The sequence below is a fragment of the Dermacentor albipictus genome, chromosome 4, assembly GCF_038994185.2.
Source record: "Dermacentor albipictus isolate Rhodes 1998 colony chromosome 4, USDA_Dalb.pri_finalv2, whole genome shotgun sequence".
NCBI classification, from domain to species: domain Eukaryota; kingdom Metazoa; phylum Arthropoda; class Arachnida; order Ixodida; family Ixodidae; genus Dermacentor; species Dermacentor albipictus.
Genome location: NC_091824.1, coordinates 59,370,042 through 59,394,723, shown reverse-complemented (window position 1 = coordinate 59,394,723; position 24,682 = coordinate 59,370,042). Strand labels below are relative to the sequence as shown.

Below are 24,682 nucleotides of genomic sequence, written 5' to 3'. Positions count from 1 at the left end.
ATGGACCGTACATATCTGTTTGATATAGAAGCTGTTTGGCTTCCTGTGAGAAATGCTTGGAATTTCGGCACAGGAAAACCAACACTCTGGAGGCTTTTGCTGTGACGTAATGATTATGTATGTACTGTATATAATCCTGATAAGAAGATACCTGATATACGTCTGAAAACACCCCGCTTTCCGCCGGCTACAGCCACTGGTCGTAAGTATTGAATGGAAAGAAAACATTTTTTTTTTTCGCTCGCGTAAGAATGACCTTCGTTTTTGCCGTTACTATTATCAAGTTATGTTTGTGTGCGGAAGAGGGTGTGCGTTATCAGCAGTACAAGCACGTTGTCTGCGCATGGCGGATTTGTTGGCTTCCTTAGTGCACCACGGCTTGCTTTCACTGCGCCGTGTACACGACATCGCGTATTGTTCACACAGTTCAAATAATTTCGATTTAAATATGTTCCACAACTCTTGCACGTCCTTTGATTCAGCTAGTGTTTCAACACGTCATAGTTTTGATCGAGTGCGAGATATATGTCGCGTGTTTTGGCTTTGTAGTAGTGACACATAGGCCTGAGAACGTTGTTTGGTACTTTTACGTAGCCTATTGGAACTTCGCCTAACACACCCTGATCGCTTATCCCGGGCATGACCAGGATGGACTGCATTACAGCAGGTAGTATATTGTTCCTGCGGGTGGGCTGTGCTACGCACTGATGCTGTGAAAAGGGCGCGAATATGGCAAGCATTTCCTGTCTTGACGCATATTCTACCGTTTGCTTCGACATTACGGGACCAACCGAGCCCGGGAAGTTTAAAGTCGCCTCCTAGAAACAAACAATCTGCGTCGACTGTTTCAATAGCGTTCGACAGATGCTAATATTTCGACAGATGCGTTCGACAATTTCAATATTTCTGCTGGCAGGTAAACATTGACGAACATGACGTGTAGCCGACGTCACGGAGGACACATGAAGCACGAAAACGGTGGTGACAGCAAAACGTGCGTTGAATGCCGATCTCTAAGACCACGTATAATGCCAAACCAAAACCGATTTTGGGAACTCAATTTACGTCATGACCGCCATGTTTACAACCTAAATCCATAGCCAGCGGTCAATCCAAGTCTGTAAAGTTTGGACTTCGCCAGCCGCCAGGCGGGCCATTCGCATGTTCGCATTGTAAACTTTCTAACCCGACACTGCAGCACGAGCGAAATGAGCGAAATGAGCCACGTGTTAATCAAGTGGATTGAGGAAGAGAAATGGGACGTGTATCCCATAAGCTGCATTATAGACGTGGCCATAGGATACCGATTATACACAGATGAAAGCGCCATCGAAGAGCTACGCGGCACTGTGCTGATGTGCACGTGGGAGAAAGGCAAAGATGCTGCCCCTGCTGAACTTTTGGACCTAGGTGAGATGCCAATGTTTCATTCTTTAATAAATGTTTAACGCAACTGCTTCTGCACCACTCAAGCCATATTCTATATTTTGTGCAGGCAAGCCCCGCGCTCTCGAAAAGAAGCGCGCGCGACTCGCCGCAGCCGCCGTAGGCGACATCGCCGCCGCCGATGACTGCTGCCTTTTGTCCGACGCATCGGGCACTTTCAGTGTTGATGAGGGAGAATCGGTAATTTTTTTGTTTTGCCTAACGCGTTGTGGCGTGGTCGAGTGCTAATACCGTATTGCGTTACCTCGGAATTGCGCTTGCACTTTGTTATTGGCAACTGTGTCAATCTAAGAGCCGTAAATGCAAGGCTTTGTGCAGTTTTATTCATTGTAGCGATGACGGTACATATTGTTCCGAATATGCAATTCATGGCAGCGTTACAGTGACATTAGCCTAACCAGAGACTGAGCATGTGATCATTTAACCTGTTGTTTTATCTTTGTTATTCGCTGATTTAACCCGCGGTTTTATCTGAATTTGCTGAATTAAATTTGCAGACCGCTTCACTGTTGACGAATATAGGACGTTTCAGGGTGAACCACGAGTGTGGCTGTGCTGGTAAACACGTGGTCGGGGATTCGATTGCTGAATGTAGCCGCCACACTCCCAGGAGCGGGGAATGGTGAAATAGTCGTGTGCCGAGCTTTGGGTGCACGTTTAAGTACTACAAGGGGTCCAGATATGTTCTCCAATGCAGTTACCCTTAATCCACTGTTGCAGGTCAGGGACACCAAACACCACAATTTAACTTCGTTTGAGGATGTTCTGCAGTGTGCCCATTTTTTATAAATGTGTTAAAGTAGGTGCTTGTGCGAGTTGGTACTACATGCTAGGTAATTAAAATGGCAAAAGATGGAAGACCAGGAAAAGGAGGCAGACACAGCACTGACTCACAAAAAGGTTTATTTGTCCCAATTATGCAATATATACTTGCACAATCTAGAGCAAAAGAAAGAAAGAAAAAACTATGAAAAACATTGTAAAATGAGTAGTCCGTCATACACCATCACTGTAAGCCATATAAATTACTTTAGAAGTACTGACTGTTGGGCATGTTGGCAATCCATACTTCAGGAAGAATGGTGCAGATAAATGGGGACAAAATAAAAAAAGACATGGAAGTTTTTCTATCTTGTTCATGTTTGTTTGTGCCATTTTTCCTTGAATACAGATTGCACGTGCAAACATGCAATGCCAAGAAATTACAAAATAAATTTCTTTGTTAGATAAAGCGATTGAAGGCCTGCTAATACATGTTGCCTCGGGAATAGCGTCTGTCAGCTGGTCCTGGGGATGCTTTAAAACATCACAACGCTGAAAGTCAGGCTTGCAGTTACAGTCTTGGCAGTGACTACCATGGTGGCCAGATGTTGCCGAGAATATGTTGTAGATGTACTCCCCTAGCCACTCATTGAGACAACAGCCTGTTAGGCCATTTTATCGCTTGCTGCATGACAGGGGTAGGATATATACCACAACTTCAGAGCAAGGGACGAAATGATTACAGTGTTTCATCTTACAAGCTCAGTTTTCTTGCGCACTTGTGTTTACGGCCCTGCACAACCTAACCAGCCTTTCAGGTGTAGAAAAAAAAAAGCCATTACATATGCCGGCAATATTTCAGAAGTTGTAGGCCATGCCGTGAAGGCACAAAATAATGACAAAATTTCTTCTGTCTTGCACCTTTGTCTAGCTTGAGTGAGCATCCCAGGACTCATTCTGACAGTTTTGAGACTGTCTTTCGCTGCTTGCTTTAATTCATGAAGTTCCTGAGGGTAGGTCCATTAGATTCTTGGATTTAATATTAACATTGTGTCCTATCCACACCCTTGGGGCATATCAGCCTCGTCCTGACAAGCCATTGCTCCCTTTTGGATCTATGCACTCGAAGGTTGTAAAGTGGGCCATTGTGAAGACTTGCTATGCTAATGCCCTGCGAAAGTCTTGCCATCTCAAAATCTTGTTCAACTTTAAGAAGCAAGCTGGAACGCCTCATAAAGGCTGGGTTCTTTTGTTATGTTTTGACATTTGCCAAGTGCCTGCTGAAAGAAACAGAAATGAGTCCTGGGATGCTCACTTGAGCTCGTCAAAGGGGCGAGACAAAAGAAGTTTTGTCATCATTCTGATCATCTATGGCATCGCACACAACCTCAAATGTGTCGCTGGTGGATGTAATGTTTTTTCTGCAGATTAAAGGCTACTTAGGTTGTGTAGGGCTGTAAATCCAAGTGCTAAATAAAACCGAGCTTGCAAGATGAAACACTGCAATTATGTCGTCTCTTGCTTTGAAGCGGTGATGTATTCCCTGCCCCTGTTTTGCGGCAAGCGGTATATCAGCCAAACAGGCCGTTGTCTCAATAAGCGGTTAAGGGAGCATGCCTGCAGCATATTCTCAGTGACATCTGGTAACCTTTGTATTCACTGCCGAGACTGTGGCTGTGTACCTGACTTTCGGCATTGACATTGTGATACGTCACTGGGACCAGCTGACCAGAGAAATTCTAAAGGATTTGGAGATGGCTAGGCAACATGGCCTTCCTTCATGTGTGTCAGCAGGCTTTTGATTGCTTTATCTAACAAAAAAATTGATTTTCTTGTTTCTGGACTTTGCAAGTCTGTGCACACAATCTGTATGTCTTACAGTGACAGTGTTTGAATGAACTATTCCTTTTATTATCTTTATCATAGATATTACTTTCATGGTTTTTTCCTTCCTCTGTTATTTACTGTGCAAGTATATATTGCGTGGTTGTGGCAAAAAAATCTTCTTAGTCAGGGTCGCGTCTGTGTCCTTTTACTGGTGTTCCATACTGATGTTCATGCTGATTTGAATTCCAATTATTTGTCACTTTAGCTTATTTTGACAGCACTCAAAAACAGCACATCTGTGCAATCTCTTCGTTGGCATGCATGGAGGTTAGGTAAGTTGAGAACAAATGCCTGCTATGGTTTCTATGTGTGACCTTAGCGGATGGTGGAATCGTCAGAGTAATCACTCACTCTGTGGAAGGTTATGCCACAGTCAGGCATGCAAATTTAGTGTCATTTGCAGACTGTTGCACAGCAAGGTTCAGTGACACACAGTGTAGAATGCTTTTGCCAGTGTGTGCATCTGTCACACTCACTTCGCCCATCAAAGCTGTGTAACCTTGATAGCAGTGCTTCAAAAATACATTACTCTAGTTGCAGGGTCGGCACTTGTTCTGAAAATATTTTTGTATGATTTCAATGTTACATATATTACCACATTACATTCCATGAGTAGTCATCTGCAATCAAAATTGTCCTTCCTTAGCTTGGCTTCAATAAAGTGTTGTATTAGGTTGTAATGATGGATTGTGTTAAGGTATGAGACCATGTTTAGAAAAAAAAAAGCTTTCAATAAGAGTATGAAGGCTAATTATTAGCCTATCTTACAGAGCACATTCTTCTGGGAAAACTAGTGTTGTATAACCTGTAAAAAATAGCATTTTTTCTGGTTTGTAAACAAAGTGGCTCACACCAGCACTTGTAACATAAATTTAGCCTGCCGTAATAAAAAATATTTTTGGCAATCGCTTGGGAGAGATAGTGACTTGTGCAATGAACCAAAACTAAGAAGTTCTGAAGTCCTGGGGGTGTGATCTTTAAGGGGGGGGGGAGGGCTCTCTTGATAGATGTGCATTGCTATTAAGATGGACCCATACTGAAGGTTATTGTGCAAATTTTTTTGGGATGTTCATTGCACTTTAATACTTTGCAAAGTGCAACGTATAATTAGAAAATATTAAGTAGAAAACAGTTATCTCTGTTAATGTACAAAAGATCTGCATAAAAAAATTTCTTTTGAGAAAAAAAAAGTTTGAAATAACTGCACTGCTCACAATAAACACTCAGGTAAGCTAAAATTTACCGAACTATTAGCTCTTCAGCTCATGGTTCTTGTTTTTGTCTAATTTTGCTCTTAGGACACCTTATAATTCTAGTTCATTTCACAGCATCAGTACTGTAATGGGATGCCTTCACGTTAAGTGGCTGGGGAATTGTGAGACAAGCTTTTATTGTGTTAATGCCAGGTTCTATTGTAACTGGTTTCCGCATATGAAGTATTTCTCGTGAAATTGCTAAAATGACAGAAAGCGTCAGATTCAGCAAAGTTGAGTCGGAACGCTCAGATAGGTGTCTTTTCTAACTCTTTGCATATTCATACTCCATATTTTAAGGAGCCATTTAAGTGTAGACAGCGTTTCATAAAGTACCAAGGTCTGTTCTATTTTGCTTCCAGTGCAGAACTTGATTTTACAATATCTTGCACCCGCCAAATGTAAAATTCAGGCACAAACTCCTCTGGTAGTTGCCTAAGTATGCGTAAGCATTGTGCCACTTGGTCATCTCAACACAGCCTGGTGTCAATGTCATGAAACTTGATCTGACCATTATAAACCCTAATCTAACATGATCCGAGCCCTGTAAACTCTTTATCAGTCCTTATTAACCTGGATTCCCTGTAAGTAGAAGTAATGTCCCCTGTATTGTCGTTGGCGTCATTGTTTTTTGGCTTCTTATGCTATGATTAACAGAATTAGCCAAGTTACTTTCCATAACTGTATTCCAAAATAATGCCTTCTCATGGTTAACACGAAACTAAAGTGCAGTTTTCGTTAAGTGATGATGCATGAAGCATAGCCAAATACTTCATTGTTTTTCATGCTTTACATGTTAGTCTATAAAACAGTATGTTTGAATTGTTTGTCAATAAACCACTGTAGGTGTGCACCACATGTGAGCAGCTGAGGGAAGAGTTGGCAGCCCTCAAGCGAAGAAATCGAGAATTGGAGGAACTGCATGGTAGGCTTTCTTACTGTTCTTCACATTATTTGCCATATAGTGAGGCTGCCACCAAAAGCTTTTAGAAAATTTACGCCTTAGTTCTACGTCATTTGAATGAGGCCAACTTCTTCTTCTTTTTAGAATGCCACAAGATGGTAAAAAAGCTAAAAAAAATGATTGAGGACGACGTCATCGGGGGTTGTGTGAAGCCATGCCCAAAGGTAAGACCTATGTTTAGTGTGTGTATAATGTATGATTTTGTAAATTTGTCTGCCATCTATATAGGGCCCGACATCTGGTCTAACGTCGCAATCAAAAATCCAGTTCCTATGTGTTGTCTAACCATATAATGATATATGTGAAATTTTACAGATGAACATTATTGTAACAAACTCCCTTAAATTCACGAAATAGTTTGCTGTAGTCAACATTAGCTACATAAAGTTACACTGAAAAACCTAACAGTAGTGCATATGAGTTGGCAGCCAGCATAGAATTCATCAGACATGTGAACGAAAGCAACTGTTCTTTGTGGCAAAAAGGACATAGGCAGCACTGCTTGTTTTTCCGCATTAATGGTGCATCATGTTATGCCTTGCTTCACACTCGCAAGGCATTTCATATACTCTAGCCCAGTGCTTTCCATTACGGTAAAATAATGCCACACCGGAGTTAAGGTAGCTGCAGCCTCACAAGAAGTTGGGAGCGTAGAAGTCTTCAATGTCCCCAGTTTCAGCCTTGCAGGATGCTGATCTGTAACCTTGGCAGCAATTTTCAACTCGGTCAGTCCATCAGCCACATGTGACGTGCGTAGCATTTTCTTTGTGCGCAACAGGGCTCCAGTGTGTGCCCGTGCCCATCCTCTCCAGTTTGGCTGCGCTGCATAGTGCGGACCGACCAGTTTTGCCCTTCACCTGCTTGACCAATGGATAATAGCCACATCAAATTTGCGCATTCTGAAGTGTTGTCAATAGCTTGTCTCCCATGTCATCTAGCCAGGAGCAGCCTGGAGGGGGTGTGCGCTGGTAGGAATACATGTGGTCTGACCTTAAATTTTGCCTGCTTCGAAGCTAGTTTTGTTCAAAGCTAATTGAAATTAGCGAGGCTCAGCAGCTACGACACTCATAAGCAGGTGGTCAAAGTTTAATTCTTGCGTGGGCTGTGGCAGCCGAGCATGAGCAGAAGATAGCCAGTTTTCTCTAGAAATATATGTAATTTTTATCAAAATTCAAAACCAGCTTTTTGCTTACTTGAGCCTGTTTAATAAAGTGCTTCAATAAATATACACTGTAACTGTAGGAAGAAACGGACGGATACACTCTTCTTGATTGGTATCAGCTATCAGCCAATAGCAGACGGCATATTTAAGCTGGTGACAGTTTCAAAGTGGGTGAAAAGGCCTAGGTTGAAAAGAGTTTTTGAAAAGTATTTGACTTCACACTCTACTTGTGAGCTACATGCTCCGCGCACGACTGAAAAATTTGGCTGAGATGTTCACAGTAGCATATGCCATCCATGGACTGCGTTCCTTCAATAACCTCGATGGGCAGTTCAGGACCTATTAGGTGGGAGGTGGGTTTAAAAAAAAAAGATATCTTTAAGATATGGGGCTGAAAACTTGTAGATATATGTAATGTGACGAGCTTACTTTGAACATGCAGCCTATTTTTGTTTATGTCCTCTGGTTCTAGTTTTATCCGAGCTTCCTTTACATAATTTTTTCAAAGATTTGCAGAATACCAGTTCCTGAAATTTTGCTGAACAGGGTACCAATACCTTCTGAATGATTCAAGAGTGAAATTAGACCAACCTTATTGGTTTGGCTTGCCTAGAACAATAGTTGCAAGACTTCAAAGTTACTCGCCAAAAGAACACCTTTTCGAGTTTCAGATTCAATTCGATACCTCGCAGTAGCCCCTAACCTTAGCAGGAGATAATTAAGGGAAGCTTGCGTAGAACTTGAACAAAGAAGATAGATGAAAATGACCTTATATATTCAAAATAAGCACATAATATTACATATATGTACAAATTTTCAGCACTATAACTCGAATAACCATTAAAAAAATTTTTGGTATGCACTCGCATTCCCTTTTAAGAAAGGGATTGGACAGAAAATCCATGTTATGCTTACAGTTGACACCTTCTATGACTACATAGTTGTCTTGGGAGTCTTGTGCTAAATTGCAACACATGGCTTCAACAATTCAGCTTGAACCTGCCATGGTTGCTCAGTGGCTATGGTGTTAGGCTGCTGAGCACGAGGTCGCGGGATCGGATCCTGGCCACGGTGGCCGCATTTCGATGGGGGCGAAATGCGAAAACACCCGTGTACTTAGATTTAGGTGCACGTTAAAGAACCCCAGGTGGTCGAAATTTCCGGAGTCCTCCACTACGGAGTGCCTCATAATCAGAAAGTGGTTTTGGCACGTAAAACCCCGTAATTTAATTCAGCTTGATTTCCGATTAAGGCTCTTGGATTTCAGCTTCCATACGGCATATCGGCTCAGTTTAGAAATGTGAGAGGAGAAATGTGAAAACAAATTTTGCTAGAGTTCGGCAATAAAGTTGTATGACTAAGCAAGACCTACACTGACTAAATAAAACTTGAAAGCAAGATGTTGTGGCTTTCAAGCCCCATATTAAGGCTTATACAGATGTTTAATAGAAAGCAGCATTTATATGCCACATTACGTTCCTTATTTCACAAGGACTTGTGAACAAGTTCAAAAGTCCAACAACTTTGTAGTCACGAGTTCGATAAAAGCCTGTCTGGTCAGGATGAAACATGATAAAGAAAGATGTACACTGACCATAGAAAACTTTAAATGCAAGGCGTTTTGGCTTCCATATGAAAGCCTTGGGAAAGCCTTCCTATGAGGCTTGGAAGCCGAAACGTCTTGCTTTAAAGTTTTATTTGGTCAGTGTAAGTCTTTCTTTGTCATGTTTCATCCTGACCACATGGGCTTCTGTAAAACTTTCGATTACAAAGTTGTTGGACTTGTTCAGAAACTTGTTCAGAAGGCTTCGCAAAATAAGGAATGTAATGAGGCATATAACTGCTGTTTTCTGTTAACCATCTTGTTAAAAAATGTAAGCTGAATAATTCTTTAAATAGGAATTTGGCAGTTCTTTATGTGCATTGGTGCTGTATTGCCAAAGTTTATTTTGTGTGCGCTTTGTCACTGTTCGGCATTTTTCGCAGATGGACATCGGAGGCGGAGTTGTTGTAGACAACGCAGTAATTGAAGGACTGCGCCGCAATTGCCCTGGGGCCCCTGCTAAGTTTGCAAGAGGCCTCATGCGGCATCTGTTCACAGCAGAGGAGCTGCGTGGAAAATCACTGTTTGGACGGCGGTCCAATGCGCATCCTTGTGCACCTCAACGGGAATGCCTGGACCCTGTCAAAGTGAATGCCATTATCGGTAAGCCATTTTCCCATTTTACTGTGAACACGTATGTCAGCAGTATGTATGTAAGTTCATGATTTGGCACAAATTATGTGCTTTTATTTGCAGACCTAATTTTGATCCTTTATGATTCGCGTGAGCAAACAAGCATTGACCACACGTTATATCAGCGCCTTATAACAGCAGCAAGTGCTGAGATAGGCAGTCATATGTGCACATGTGCAATGTATCCTTCGGTGCAACTCTCTGCTATGCTACCCCCCCCCCCCCCCCCTTAGGAGGGCACATGCTCTGTATTCATGAAGCTCCATCATCAACACACAACTTCCTGACCATACTTTGTGCATGCTGATCAATTCCCATTATTAATTTTATTCATTCCCTGGTGCGTGCATATCTGCAATGCACTTCCCATTTTTTATTTGCATTACTGCACCAATAAGTACAACATTTATTATCTGGCACAGTTCTCTCACACTAGCCTTTTCAGGTGACCTTAAAGGGGGCATGACATGATCACCTAACATTTTGCAGTTTTCCGCGAGAAATTGTAATAGAAGGGTCTGTTATGGCTATACACATTTAAAAACTGGGCAGTAGGGTCTGTTATGGCTATACACATTTAAAAACTGGGCAGTAAAAGCACATTTCTGTCCAAAATATAAGCAAGAACTTGCTGGCTCTAAGCGCCGCCCTCTGGCGGCCATCGCCATATTACCATGCGTCATCTGCTGCATAAAACCGAGCAATCGTCTGGTACAAAATCAGCCACTGCACCACGTAAGGGTGGAGCATAGCTGCCGTCTGTTGCCATATTCGCTCCAGGTATTGCGTGTCATGTCTTCTACAACACCAACTTCGCGTGATCAAGCAAGCGATGAATCTGAGCAGCAGAAGCAGTGAAAGCGCTATGCATTTTGACTTCGACCTCATTGCCACCAGCTCAGTGAGGAAACATGGCCTCCGAGATATGTGCACACCAGCCATGGGCTAAGCTGGCATGTGCACATCTTTGAGGTCACGGCCAAAGACAGCCTAGTAAGCATAGTCAATGTAAGATGATGGCATTGGTACTGAGCGAAATCACTGAGTGAAAGTGCGCTCAGCCAGTGAACTTCTCACAGTGGCCACAGTGCCTATGCTACGTAGCACACTGCAGCTGTAGTGGGTAGCATTTGCTTCGTGCACGACAGGGCTTCAGTGTGGGCTTGTGCACATGTGGTCCAGTCCGGCCATGCTACAGACCGGCTTTGCCCGCAGCTTGATCAACGGATAGTGGTCAAATCCAACTTGTGCATATTGAAGTGCAAAGTCTGCCAAGGCATCTAACCAGGAGCTGCGACAAGTGACAGTGCGCTGGCAAGCGTGCGTATGTTCTGACCTCAAGTTTTGTGTGGTTCTAGGCTAGTTGAAGGCTCCAAACTAATTGAAATTAGTGAGACCCGACCAAGCTGATGGCCATGACACCAATAAGCAGGGTAGCCAAAGTTTAATTCCCACGCGGGCGGCCGGAGTCATCCATACGGGAGCAGATAATAGTCGGCTTCTTGCAGAAGTGCGTAATTATTATCAAAATTTAAAAGCAGATCTTTGCTTACTCCAGCCTGTTTATTAAACTTCAATAAATTCTCTCAGTAACAAAAGGAAAAAGGGCACTGATCCAAACACCCTTCATGATTGATGTCAGTTATTAGCCAATAGCAGCCACATTTTCTGGGCACTTTATTACAAAATAAGTTGTCCGGAAAAGAGTGACGAGCAGGCTTCTGTTGAAAAGAGAGCATTTGAAAGGACAAAGACTTTGCACTCCGCTTGCGAGCTCCACATGCCGTACCTGACTGCAAAACCTGGCTGAAATGTTCACAGCAGCAAATGCTATCTGCAGACTTCATTTCACCATGCCTGAGTGGTGGTTCAGGACCCCTTTAAAAGAAAACTAAGATGTGTGCAAGCCACTGCGCTGCACTTATGGTAAATGCATGTGCATATTCCTTGTACGAGAGCAGCCATATTAGTGCAACATTTTTGCCTCAAATCATTTGTAGTGTGTCATTCAACGAATGTTCACTGTGCATGGATACTGTAATTAACGTGGAAAGTTGGGCTAGTTGGTGTTCGTGTATTTGCTGTGACATAGGTACTAGTGCGAACAAGACTACAGAAAAATGGTGGGACAGGCCAGAGCGCTAGTTCTTGAACTGTTGAAGAAGTAGTGCTCTGTCCTGTCCCACCCTTTTTCCATAGTCCTGTCCATGCTAGCAACTATGTCACAGCACATGGATGCTGTAAACACTGCCAGTCATACAGGTGTCGCTACTGTAATTGGTAAGCATCTGTTAGCCGATAAAGTCTAAAGAGGAAGAAGGTTTGCCACTTGAGGTAAGGAAAGGCAGTAAAGAGAGAATTTATTGCTGACAGTTGCTACATTTCACTACTTAAGGATGCTGAAACTTCACAGTTACCTTCTCTGTTCCAAAAATAACTAACAATCTGTTTACTAATTTCTCTGCAACTTCTAGCAATAATAAATTTGTTTGTTGCAACTACCGTAAAAACTCGCATATAGTACGAGGAGAAATTTTTGAGACGCGAAATGGGAAAAAAAAATTTTTGTCCACGTATAATACGAGTTGGGAAAATCTGAGGAAAAAATTTATTTAAATTGCACTCTGCACTTTAGTCACTGTCTTCCTCAGCTGCGTTCCCTTCGGATAGTTCCTTGTCGGACATGTCTTCCCAGAGGTACTCATCCTCTGTGCCATCGAGTGTGTTCAAGATGCTGCACTTCTTGAATGTGCAACGCACAAGGTCCTCTGGTATGCTGGCCCATGCATCCATAATCCACTTGCGTAGCGTGGCTGGTGAAGCCCGCTTCAGCAGAGCCACTCGGCGTCACTGCAGGCTCACCTGCCTGCATCCAATCTGCGTAAAACCGTTGGACTGCTTCCTCGAACGGCTTGTCCCCCAAGCATCTAAAGGCTGCAGCTGCGACATCCCACCTGGGATAACGACGAGTTCAGTGCCGGATTGGCGCAACAGCCTCTTCATTGAGTTGGCCAAATGGCAACGAAATGCGTCTAGCACAAAGATAGACAGGAACGACAACAGTGCGCCGAGCCGCCTACACCAGACGGACTTTATCCAGTCGAACACAAGATTCTCGTTTATCCAGCCTTTCTCATGGCATCTCAAGAGCAAATTTTTTGGCAGGACCTCACCTTTAGGCACTCTCTTGCGCTTGAAGACGACATAGGGCAGGAGCTTGTGTCTGACTGCCGTGCACGACATGATGGTAACTTCGTGTTTTTTCACGGTCAGAGGACCAGACATAAACTTGTTTAGAGCCCTTGTCGTGCACGTTGAGGGGTGATGGCATGTCCAGATAAACCGGCGTTTGGTCAGCATTGCTGATTTGTCCTAGCTGGAAGTTCTTGGACATGCGCAGTGAAATAACGTGGTGCTGGAAAGCCACAGCTCTTCGAACGATTCGGGCAGCTTTTGCGAAATCGAAGTTTGGCGACGCAAGGAAAATCCAGCAAGGCACGTGTAGCGATGAATCCAGTGCTTGCTTGCTTTGATGGTGGAGCGCGGTAGCTTTTTTTTTCTCAAGCAAGCTACTTAGCTTTTGCCTGTATAAGCTCCACGCTCACAGCTAGATGCGCGGCTCACTGTTTGCGTATGAACTCCGTCAGGGCGAGTTTGATTTCAGGTAATGTCCCACTTTTCGGGTCGCGAAAGCTTCTTCGCGTTTCCCTGCACGTGAAAAGGGCTTCCTTCTGTCGACGCCAAACTGCCTTCTGGCCACACTGTTGCCAATGTCCTGTGCGGCTAAAATAACCTGTCTCTAGAAGGTAGTCGAGTACTGTTTTCTTGGTCTTTTAGTGCAGAATTAAAAAGATGCACTCTGGAAGTGTGGTTTGCACGTGTGCTGCCCAGGTGCACACTCAACAATAAAGAAACGATGCTGTAGTCACACAGCAATAACGAAACCAAGCTGTAGCCATGCAGCAATAAGGAAGCGAAACCGTAGCCACTCAGCAATAAGGCAGTCAAGTCATAGCCACGCAGCATTAACGGAACCAAAAGTTCTAGCCCAAATTTCTGACTGAAATTTTTGTTCGGATCCACATATAGTACAAGGTGAAAATTTGGGACGCTAATAGGAAAAAACCTCGTATTATATGCGGGTTTTTACGGTATGTGGTTTCAAGCACCTTATTTCTTCTGCCTGGCCTATAGAACTTCTACGCAATAAACTTTAAGATTTGTGTAATTCCTGAGCATAATTATTTTTCCATTTTTCACATGCCACGTAGCAATAAGGACCGATTTTAATGATGACCGAATTTAAAATTTTCTCCACTTATAACTCAGTTCAGAGTACTCCTTAATGTACATGCACTGATCCTAGATTAGAAATTGGTAATTATTTCAATAACTCAAAAAGCACAAATATATTGTCCCTGTTTATGTGACAGTGACATTGTGACTATGTTCCAAATATGACAAACTGGAAGTTGTCTAACTTATTTTGCAATCATAAAGGTCTTATTGGCCCCATGCAATGAATACTTACATGTATGGTTATCATGATTGCTCAAAGTGTGAAGCTCCACAGGAGAAATTAAATACTAGCGTAGTTAAGCGCAGTGCATACCAACTATTGCCATCAGCACAGGGAACAATAATTTTTTTTACCCACTGAACAATAGAAGCCAGTAGGTCATTCCCTTTGTCTTCCAAAAATGCATTTGCTATGCATAATGTGATATCTGTGTAGCAGTCATAGTTCATGGTTGTTCCTACTTGCTTATGTTATAAGCGGGAATGTGTTGTCATTTGAAGATGGGATTAATGTGACTGCGTTGCTGTATTGGGGCCATGTTCAATAATCGCGTTTAGAGATACTTTTAGGTCACTAGCAATGACATGTTAGCACCACGGGCATTGGTTCATTGCTAGTGTCACAAAATCTCTGGAAAGAAAAAGTATTTTCAAAAGTGATTGTCTAAGAACTGCCCTTCTTCGCTACAGAGTGGGCAGGGAGGTCTGCTGCTTTATTGTTACAATTTGTACATAATATTTCCTGAAATACTGAAAGGAAACTTGGCATAGTGCCACAACTATATACATATAAATATTTATGGCATGTTTGTGCTGAATGTTCATTGCATATTCTTAAAAATAATTTCAATTGTATTTTGCAGGCTTCACCGTTGCAGAGTTCCAGGCGGACCCTATGAGGCTGAAAAGTAGCCTGTCGTCGCTGCTTTCGCGGGAAGTAAAGTAGCTCGCGTCAGAGCAGCAGCTGAAGCGCTCCGTACAGGTCAGGCTGGTGGTGTAAACCGAAATGCTAAGGCAAAATTTGTTTTGTTTTGTTTTGTTTGTTTGTTTGTTTGTTTATTTATTTATTTATTTATTTATTATGCATACCTTACAGGCCTCCCGGAAGGAATATTGTTACTTCAAACTAGACATGTCATTCAAACACGGAAGAAAAAACATCCAGACAGCGCAGTAACATAATCATATTTTATTAGGCAATACACTTATACAAATAAAAGAAATGGCAAAATTTCAAGAAACGAAGTTGTATTGTTTACGACCTTTAACTCTTCAATAAAAAACTAGATAACTATTCTATTAGTTGCATCTGATGCCATACCAAGGTTGGCAAAGTTTTTGCAATAAAGGGAAAATTCACTCCTTCATAGCAATTGCTACAAAGGAAACCCATACGGGTTCAACGAAAGAAAAGCCTCGCAGTTGAAGAAAAATTCGTCCTGGTCCGGGACTCGAGCCCGGGACCACCACCTTTCCGTGGACCCGGGTTCAAGTCCCGGTCCAGGACAAATTTTTCTTCAACTGCGAGGCTTTTCTTTCGTTGAACCCATATGGGTTTCCCTTGTAGCAACTGCTACGAACAGGCGGACGTCTGATTTTCCCTTTATTACTTACTTCTCTCCACCTTGCAGGTTTCCACAAGACTATTACTTCAAAGTTTTTGCTTAGGCATTGCGCGCGTTAGTCTGGTTTCTATTCCCACCCTAATTTTGGAATGTTGTCTGATCTCAATTTATTTTCTTTTAACAAAATACAAGCTTTTTAAACTTTTTTTGTCTTCGTCAAGCTTCTTTTTGTCAGGTGTCAACTCTAGTCGAGTCTTGCAATGTTATTTCTTTCTTACCACTAGTACCACCAGCTTGACCTGAACCCGCCGTGGTTGCTCAGTGGCTATGGTGTTAGACTGCTGAGCACAAGGTCGCGGGATCGAATCCCGGCCATGGCGGCCGCATTTCGATGGGGGCGAAATGCGAAAACACCCGTGTACTTAGATTTAGGTGCACGTTAAAGAACCCCAGGTGGACGAAATTTCCGGAGCCCTCCACTACGGCGTGCCTCATAATCAGAAAGTGGTTTTGGCACGTAAAACCCCATAATCAAAAAAAAAAAAAGCTTGACCTGAGGTGCGCATTGGCAGCTACAGTTTATGTGTGCATGTTTGTGCATCCTAATTTGCTGCAGAAGACATGTCTTGTGCAATATGGTCTAGTCTTTCAGTGCAATAAATGTTTAAATCAAGTCACTTCGTTGTGGTGCCAATTTTTTTGCGCTCATATACTGTGGTCTTCAAACGCTACAGTGCAATTCTCTAGAACTTTGGTAAATAGTGAGCAATATACTTATAGACATAGGTTCTATAGACATTTGCCTTATAGGGTCTTTAAAGCAACTGCATAGAATTTTCCATTAAAATTTGCTTTTAGCAAAATTAAAGGAATGCTATAGAAATTTGTCTTTAGGATCTCAAAAGGAACTACGTAGGAATGTTCTATAGAAATTTGTCTTTAGGATCTCAAAAGGAACTACGTAGGAATGTTCTATAGAAATTTGTCTTTAGGATCTCTAAAGGAACTACGTAGGAATGTTCTATAGAAATTTGTCTTTAGGATCTCAAAATAAACTACGTAGGAATGTTCTATAGAAATCTGTCTTTAGGATCTCTAAAGGAACTACATAGAAATGTTCTATAGAAATTTGTCTTTAGGATCTCTAAAGGAACTACGTAGGAATGTGCTATAGAAATTTGTCTTTAGGATCTCTAAAGGAACTACGTAGGAATGTTCTATAGAAATTTGTATATAGGATCTCTAAAGGAACTGCGTAGGAATGTTCTATAGAAATTTGTCTTTAGGATCTCTAAAGGAACTACGTAGGAATGTTCTATAGAAATTTGTCTTTAGGATCTCTAAAGGAACTACGTAGGAATGTTCTATAGAAATTTGTCTTTAGCATCTCTAAAGGAACTACGTAGGAATGTTCTATAGAAATTTGTCTTTAGCATCTCTAAAGGAACTACGTAGGAATTTTCTATAGAAATTTGTCTTTAGCATCTCTAAAGCAACTCGATAGAAATGTTCTATAGAAATGTGTCTTTAGAGTTCCTATAAGAATGCGGTGGCCAAATAACTTTTGAAACTCTATAGGAAAATTCTATAGGCAATCAAAATAAACACAATAGAGTTCTATAGAGAAAGTTCAAAAGACTTTCTAAAAAAACACATTAAAAATTTTTGTAAGGGCCACTAGATGCTATCAGAAGACAGTATTCGGTTCCTTGACATCAGAATTTTATTTCGGCACGAACAGGTTTACTGGAAGTATGAACCACGCGCTAATAAGCCACTGCTCCCGTGCGACTCCACTCATTTTAATCTAGTTAAAAGGGGAATTGCAAAATTGGGCTTTTCTAACGATTTGCATAAGTCTTGTCCGGAACTAATGGCTGCCAGCTTCTATGAACAAACGCTCCGGCTGACTACTTCGGGGTATCCCACCCGTGTAGTATACACAGTGACGCTGAACTAAAGCGGAAGTCCGCAAAGCCGCCTGATGCCTTGCAGGCTTCTGCTGAGAGAAGCTAGCGGCGATTCCGTACATTCATGGCTTGTCACATCAACTAAAGAAGTTTGAGCAAACGGTGAATGTTCAAGTTGTTCTTTCGGCTCTTAACAAGCTTCAAAAACTGTACAGAATGATCAATGCGGGTGTCTTTCACAAGCTTCGGTGCAAAAAGAAGCACAAGGACAAGTTCGTCAAATGTGCGGAATCGGGGTATACCGCATACCAATTTCTTCTGGCAATACATAATAGGCCAAAGTTGAAGGCCTGTAAATGATCGCCTACGAGAACGCTGTAGAAATGTGAGGGACAAGAGAGGAGGGATCCTTCATGTGTATACTGTAGGAAGTGTGAATTTAGTGATAATCGTAGTGCTGTTCTCAGTTCCGGCCAAAGTTGCAGACCCCTGTGTGAAACTGAGCTGCGTGCCAATCTATCAAAAAATTCGCCATTGCCCGAGACGCAGGTGTCGACTGACGTGTGGGATCATCGATGCAGAAATTATTGATAGTTTAGGGCAAAACTGTGTGCTCAAGCAGTCGATTGCTCTATCTCCGAAGGAGTTACACTACTTGCGTCATCACTAATTGTTTTGCTGGTTGTGCTTGCGTGACATACAGCTACGACATGGCTTTATATTACACTTTGTGGTTCTCAATAAACTGTTGCAAGTTAGTGCTCGTGTGTCTCCCGTCTTATTTCACCATCGTTGTCTGGGTGTGCGCTTTAAATATTTAGTCATGTCTTACCAACACGCCCATATAGCCACATGAGCAATGAAACGCTATGCTACACAGAAAACACAGACGCGAGCATCACGGCATTGACTAGCTGCAATCTTGTTCGCAAGTTGTTCGTACGTTGCTACACTACCCTTCCCTGTAGCACGCACATCCAGCGAGTTTTCATCTTTTTTGCCTGATGTCTTCACAATAAAACGAGGGAAAATGACCAACGAAAGTTTGACAAATTTTGAAGAGAAAGAACGTATGAATGGGCTGCTGAGGACGCATAGAGAAAGCCCGACCAGCTTGGTACATTTACTGTATCTGTGCAATAACAGTTGGGAGAAAGTAAATTAAACGTAATCAGTTAGTTTAGTCCAAATTATGGACGACCAGCGCTTGTCTTCCAGAATTTGAATTATGCTGCACTAACAAGTCGAAGCTATACTAGAGTTTAGTAATTGCTCAAAATACATTTGTTGCATAGTAATTGGTCCCATTAATCGATTATATTTTTCAATTAAGTAATTGTAGTTATAATCAGTTACCTTTTATCAGAATTGCGGCGTGGCAAAAGATTAGGCACGACGGAACCAACATGGAAAGCGCACTTCTACTGCCTCTGGTCTTTTGCTGCGCCAGAGTTCTCGGAAAATTCATGCACCAGCAACATGTTTTATGTATAATCAGTTTTCTTTCTCTTTTTTCTTTGTAACGTCTACAAGTCTGGTTCAAACAACGTGCAGGCGTGAAGACATATGTACCACACCAGCCAGCAGAATGAGCAGAGTAAAACTTTCACATTTTCTTTAGCACCGCTCCCAGCCACGGCTGCTGCATTTTGATAGGGGCGAAATGCGAGAACTCCCGTTTACTTAAATTTAGGTGGACGTTAAAGAACTCCACGTGGTCCAACTTTCTGGAGTTCTCCACTACGGCGTGCCTCATAATCAGATCGTAAGACCCCATAATTCATTTTGTTTGTTTAGCGCCGGCTTTTTAGACTTCGAAGTGTGTGCATGCGCGCGCGTGTTTGTGCGTGTGTGTGTGTGTGTGTGTGTGTGTGTGTGTGTGTGTGTGTGTGTGTGTGTGTGTGTGCGTGTGTGTGTGTGTGCGCGTGTGCGTGTGTGCGCGTGTGCGTGTGTACGTGTGTGTGTGTGTGTGTGTGTGTGTGTGTGTGTGTGTATAAAATAAGCAACGCACGACAAGTGGAGCGCTAACAGTCAACTGAGCTTTATTTAAAAATAAAAAAAAACTATTGATGCCGGGAACTGCTATCAGAAGGTGCGGGTTACAGGCGAAAAAAACTAAGAAGAAAGAGATGAAAGAACAGATCTGACAGGTGACAGCAGTGTAGCAGTGTATGCGTATACTCGTAAAGTGCAATCAATGTACTAAATATATGGAGTGATGTGTATTGCTGTTCTACATAAAATGTTTCCGCACTGTGCAAAATGTGCATGTAGAATTGTTAGCTGTAACAGCAATGCATTTCACCACACGTGTTCAGAACGTATTTCTTGAAAAATGGCCGCAGTACAAAGTTTCAAGCACGTTTATGCAATGAGCCCTGGCTTGACCTCCATTCTTCAGTTGCAAGATTCGACGGAGTTACTGTAATTAAAAAGTTATCTAGTGATATTTTATAAATCTTTACTACTAATGCAACACAGCATTCTTTTTTAATGATCGTGATTGGTTATTAGAAAAAACGAGTTAGTCTACGTCGATTTCGCGATAAGTGTATTGTGTATATTACGATACATGATTCTTCGCATTATGTATCCAAAACACAGATACTGATATGCGTTTGCCGAATGCATCATGATACAGATACGCAGACGATCTCGTAAGATACATAAATTACATGATGGTAGTATACCACCATTTTATTCTTTTTCAGTGCTACACCACGCAATGATATGATCAAAATAGACATTGCAACCATCACCAGTCAAATTTTCCAAGGCTCCATCATTTTGCTCCGGAATTCTTCCAACCAAAGAGTAGCCTCTTGTATTGACACGTGCCCTTGTTTATCCTTTTTCCGGGGACCACACTTCGCCCACTAACAGGTTAAAGTTATCACTCAGTGCAAGACGCTGCTGCATGATTTGGAACTTACTCGAATGATATCGTTGTTTCAATCTGTTGTGTATGTTCTCACTGAACCTTGTGTGATCAGGTTGTTTGCTCGACGCGAATAGTGCTGCACTTTCTAAAAGGTATACGAGCACTAGCGATTACGCTAGAACCTCGGACGAGTAATGAACAAAAGCCGACACGCTTGACCCGCAAATCAGATTTTCAATGATCGCCGGCTGTGCTCCCCGCTATCATTGTGCTTTGAAAAATGCCACTTGCTTTTAGGGGCACGAGTTCGCCTAATAAAGAGTTAATTTTGTGATGCACAGTTTCCATATCTTGTTCTTCGCCGTCGCCACTACGTGATAGTATTCACGTATGAAGGATGCGACAAAAGCTGCCTATTGCTTGGATTCGTCTCGCGGTAGTATATGCCAGTACGCTTTGCACCGGTCAGTTCTTGAAAACTGTCGATAGCCCTCCGCTTCGTTCATGATGTCATCAATTCGTGGCATTGGAAAGTCAACAATATACGTTTGTTTGTTGATAAGCCAATAGTTCGTGCAATGTCTAAAAGTGCCATCTTCCTTCGGGACTATTTTAATAAGTGCGGTGAATGCCAACATTGACGGCCTGATTATTCCAGGCTCAGCATTAGCTGTAGCTCATTTTTCAACAATTTAAAGACGATAAGACTTCATGCAAACAACTTTTGTATCCTTTCGCTTAAAGGGCACCTCGATCTCCGATGTCGCAGCCGGGTAAGCTCCGATGCGAGTTATATCCGGATAGGCACTGGCAACAGCTTCTGAAGATTTGACGACACGAGGCGGCCTGTGGTTCGCATCAGTGACGTCAATGGACTTGGAATCATGCGTGAGCTCGTCCTTCCAAGAGATAACGTTCAGGCGCTTCATGTCGGGTCTTGGCAATGTGAAGGTGAATTCAACATCCTTCATGGCTGCAGCATCAATGTCAAGATTCACGGCCTTAAACTCTACTGTAATGGTTATCCAGTAATCTAGGAATCTAGACTTGCGACCGTAGCTATGCACTTTGATGACTTTGTTTCTGTGAATCTCATCTTCTGGTGTGGAACGTGAGTTAGAGGCTTACAGATGCTTCTGTGTCAACTAGAACGTCCACATCATTTCCTTTTTCTTCATCTTTGCGTGTAGAACGTTAGGCTTGGCAAGATAAACAACTGCACGTAAATTTGCGGCGTGAAGCGTTGGGCCCTCATGCCACTCCATGTTGCCGCACCGAATAACTAAAAGCACCTGGTCTGGTTTGTCAAATAATTGGGCTTGCACAGCGATAAAGTGACGCTTTAGAAATTGAGTTTGCACGTCGGCGCTCATATGCAGGCTGATGCAATATGGTGTATTTTATGCTGAGAAGAGAAGAAAGAGAGAGGGACAAGACGGAAAAGCAGAGATGTTAGTCAAGGTATCACCCGGTCGGCTACCTTACTCTTCGGGAAGGGGAAATGGGGAAAGAAAGATAAGACGGAAGAAGGAGAAAGAACTTCTTCAGCACTGCTGACATGCCTAGCTTGGAGGTGCCTCTTACAATCCTTGCTCATTTCCAGAATGAGGAACGGCACGAAGGACGTCTCCGGGAACTGTAGGTCAGCCAGCTGAAGCAACCTCCGTTTCTCTAGAAAGCAATCGAGAAAGCTGCCTCCATGGTGGTTATACGAGATCGCTTTCTCCCACTGTTAAGGCTGAACGCCGGCGCAAAACGTTGGCTCCACTTATTCTCAGTGACTCAGCCTAAAATTCGGAAATCATACTGGACCTTAATTCTCTGTGTCGCTGTTGCACTGACTGCGTTCACAAGCGTACTCGTCGAACACCAGCCACGTTTTTGAGGCTGTTGACGACCCGCCAAAGATATCCGGCCCTATAGTTTCATTTGCACGGCGTACCTTGTTTTGTATTAGGCAGGCAAGAGCGGCTATAAGCCGCGACTTGTTCATGTTGTTTATTATGCAAATCAAGGAGCTGAGTGAGGCGCTGATTGGTGTCAAAGCGACTCGGCCCTCTTCTGCACTGTAGCTTTCATGAACGTTGCGAAAGTATTTAAACCCCGTCTCCGCGTTGACGTTAATTTCATTTTGCTCGAGCAGTGTTGCCTCTGAAATCATTGCTTTTGAACCGACCCAGCCCAGCAGCTTGTCTTAAAACATATCTTAAGAAAGTATATAAGATGCATGAATCTTCAGTACTTCCCAGCCTTGGTGTGTAGCCACTGAACGAAAGATTAAAGTTTGCAGTGTTTTTCCTGTACACCACATTTCCTCCACTGTGAAATCACATGGCGCTCACGACGGGCAATGTTTTCTTTTGATTTGAGCAAGGTAATATCAATAACGAATTTCTCATGACACATTAAAACAAGCCCAGTCATTTCGAAAACAAACTTCCGCGACATTCGAGTTCGTCGTATGCTGCCTTCGGCGAAGGATGACGCCACTGCTAATCAATACTTCCTTTGGACCGAAAGCGACGCGCTCTTTCTAAACTGTGTCCCTTTCGCGTTCTCGGCTTATCTAGAGGCTTCGCGGACACGCGAGAGGCCTGTCTGGCCGCGTCGACGATTTTTGCGAGAACACGCCGCTTGGTTTTCTTTTCAGCGGTGGCGGTGCCTGTTTCCGGGACAACCGACCGCGTGCGACGTCACACGCAGCCCGCCCCGGCTACGGTGCACCGTGCTCTGAAGAGAACAGTCAATAACATCACGTGCGCTCGCATTTGTTTCCACGACGCGCGCGTCACACTCACTGCCTTGTTCCCTAGACAAAACGCAGGAGGTGATGTGTTGCAGCGTCACGGAGCGAACGTCGCGTCCTTGGGGTGTCTGCATCGCGTTTTAAGTGATTCAGTTAAGCTTCCCAAGCTCGATGCAATGTACCACAAAGTGTCCTCAATCGCAGGTTTATTAGCAACACCTGGGCTATCAAAGGCACAGACAGAGCAGACGGCCATGGGTTCAGAATGCTTAACCAGCCGTGGGCAACTCAGTGAATATGGCATTCTGCGGCTCAGTACGAGGTGGCGGGTTGCAATCTCGGCAGCGGCTTGCCGCTAGAGCTCAAGGCAAATTTAAAAATGCTCGTTTACGATGCCTACAGATACTTAAATGTTTTCCTGGCGAAAATAAATGTGTCGTTCCTTCTACCAGAATTTTGCGTATGGTAGCGACAGTGTAAATAGTTATTTTTTGAAAAAAGAAATGCAGCGCTTGTTTTTTTTTCTCTTTTGTCTACGCCAACATCAGTTGTGCGCTTGGGTCGAGTACTTTGTTTTTTTTTTCTTGCGCTCTCAGTCTTCTAATGCGAGGCATACAAGAAGGCATCGTTTAATATGTACACGCGCGAACCTTCTCGAATGAAGCTAGCATAACAAGGCTTTTGGCGGAATTGCCAGTTAGTGACTCGGATATCATTGGCCTTAGGGAAGTTAGGAGTACGGTTAAGGCATATTTGGCACTGAGAAATGATCATGTCTTCTGTTACAGATGCCTTTCAGATGAGAGAGAATAGGAGTAGGATTTCTGGTTCATCAGAACATAACGAGCAAAATTGATGAATTCTACAGCATTAATGAAAGGGTATACCAGTCGTCGTAGTAAAGCTAAATAAGATATATAGATCAACAGCATTACAAGCCTATCTTCCTATTTGCAGTCATCATCATTAAGAAATAAAATAGTTCTTCGAGGGTGCCGGATCAGGAATGCGAAACTTTCAAAAGCAGCATACTGTAGTCATAGGGGACCTTATTGCGGAAGATGGGGGGGGGGGGGGGGGGTTAGCAGGCTGGGGAACAGGTAATTATAGGAAGTACAGCACCTTCTATAGAAATAGTAAAGGAGATATGTTGCGAGAATTCGCAGAAAGAAATCCGCTCCGAATAATGAATTCCTTCTTCCGAAAGAGCAATAACAGGAAGTCGGCCTAGATAAGCCCTAACAGGGAAACAAGAAATGAAATTGATGGCATACTGTGTACGAACCCTAGCATTATGCAGCATGTAGGATGTGTAAGGTAGACGGAAGGTCAGTGCTCACAGGCTATTGATTTCAAAGAGCGCTCTCAATTGCAGCACAGGAAGAGGAAAATTAGTCAAGGGGAACACAGGCCAATGTATAAGCACTCAGAGTAGAGCCACTTAAATTCAGGCTAATGCTTTCAAACAAATGCGCGTGTTTAGAACAGGAAGATCGAAATAACACAGAGGTAGTTAATGAGGCTGTAAATACATTTATTTCGGTAGCCGCATTTGAAGTGGGATGCAAGAC

General features: G+C 42.9%; 2 protein-coding genes across 4 annotated transcripts in view; both read left to right on the top strand.

Moving 5' to 3' along the window:
- The window catches only part of LOC139059109 (uncharacterized), a 961,629-nt gene that overhangs the window by 395,567 nt on the left and 541,380 nt on the right, over window positions 1-24,682 (top strand). The window lies entirely within an intron of this gene.
- LOC135900900 (uncharacterized) lies at window positions 528-15,404 on the top strand. Of its 2 annotated transcripts, none has more exons than XM_070538068.1 (6): window positions 528-667; window positions 1,496-1,626; window positions 6,195-6,273; window positions 6,397-6,476; window positions 9,461-9,680; window positions 14,873-15,404. In XM_070538068.1, exons 1-6 carry the CDS (start codon window positions 640-642, stop codon window positions 14,953-14,955), a joined length of 621 nt encoding a protein of 206 aa, XP_070394169.1. In that variant the 5' UTR covers window positions 528-639; the 3' UTR covers window positions 14,956-15,404. The 2 variants fall into 2 exon arrangements, with proteins under 2 accessions (XP_070394169.1, XP_070394168.1); XM_070538067.1 differs by lacking the exon at window positions 528-667 and adding an exon at window positions 699-1,410.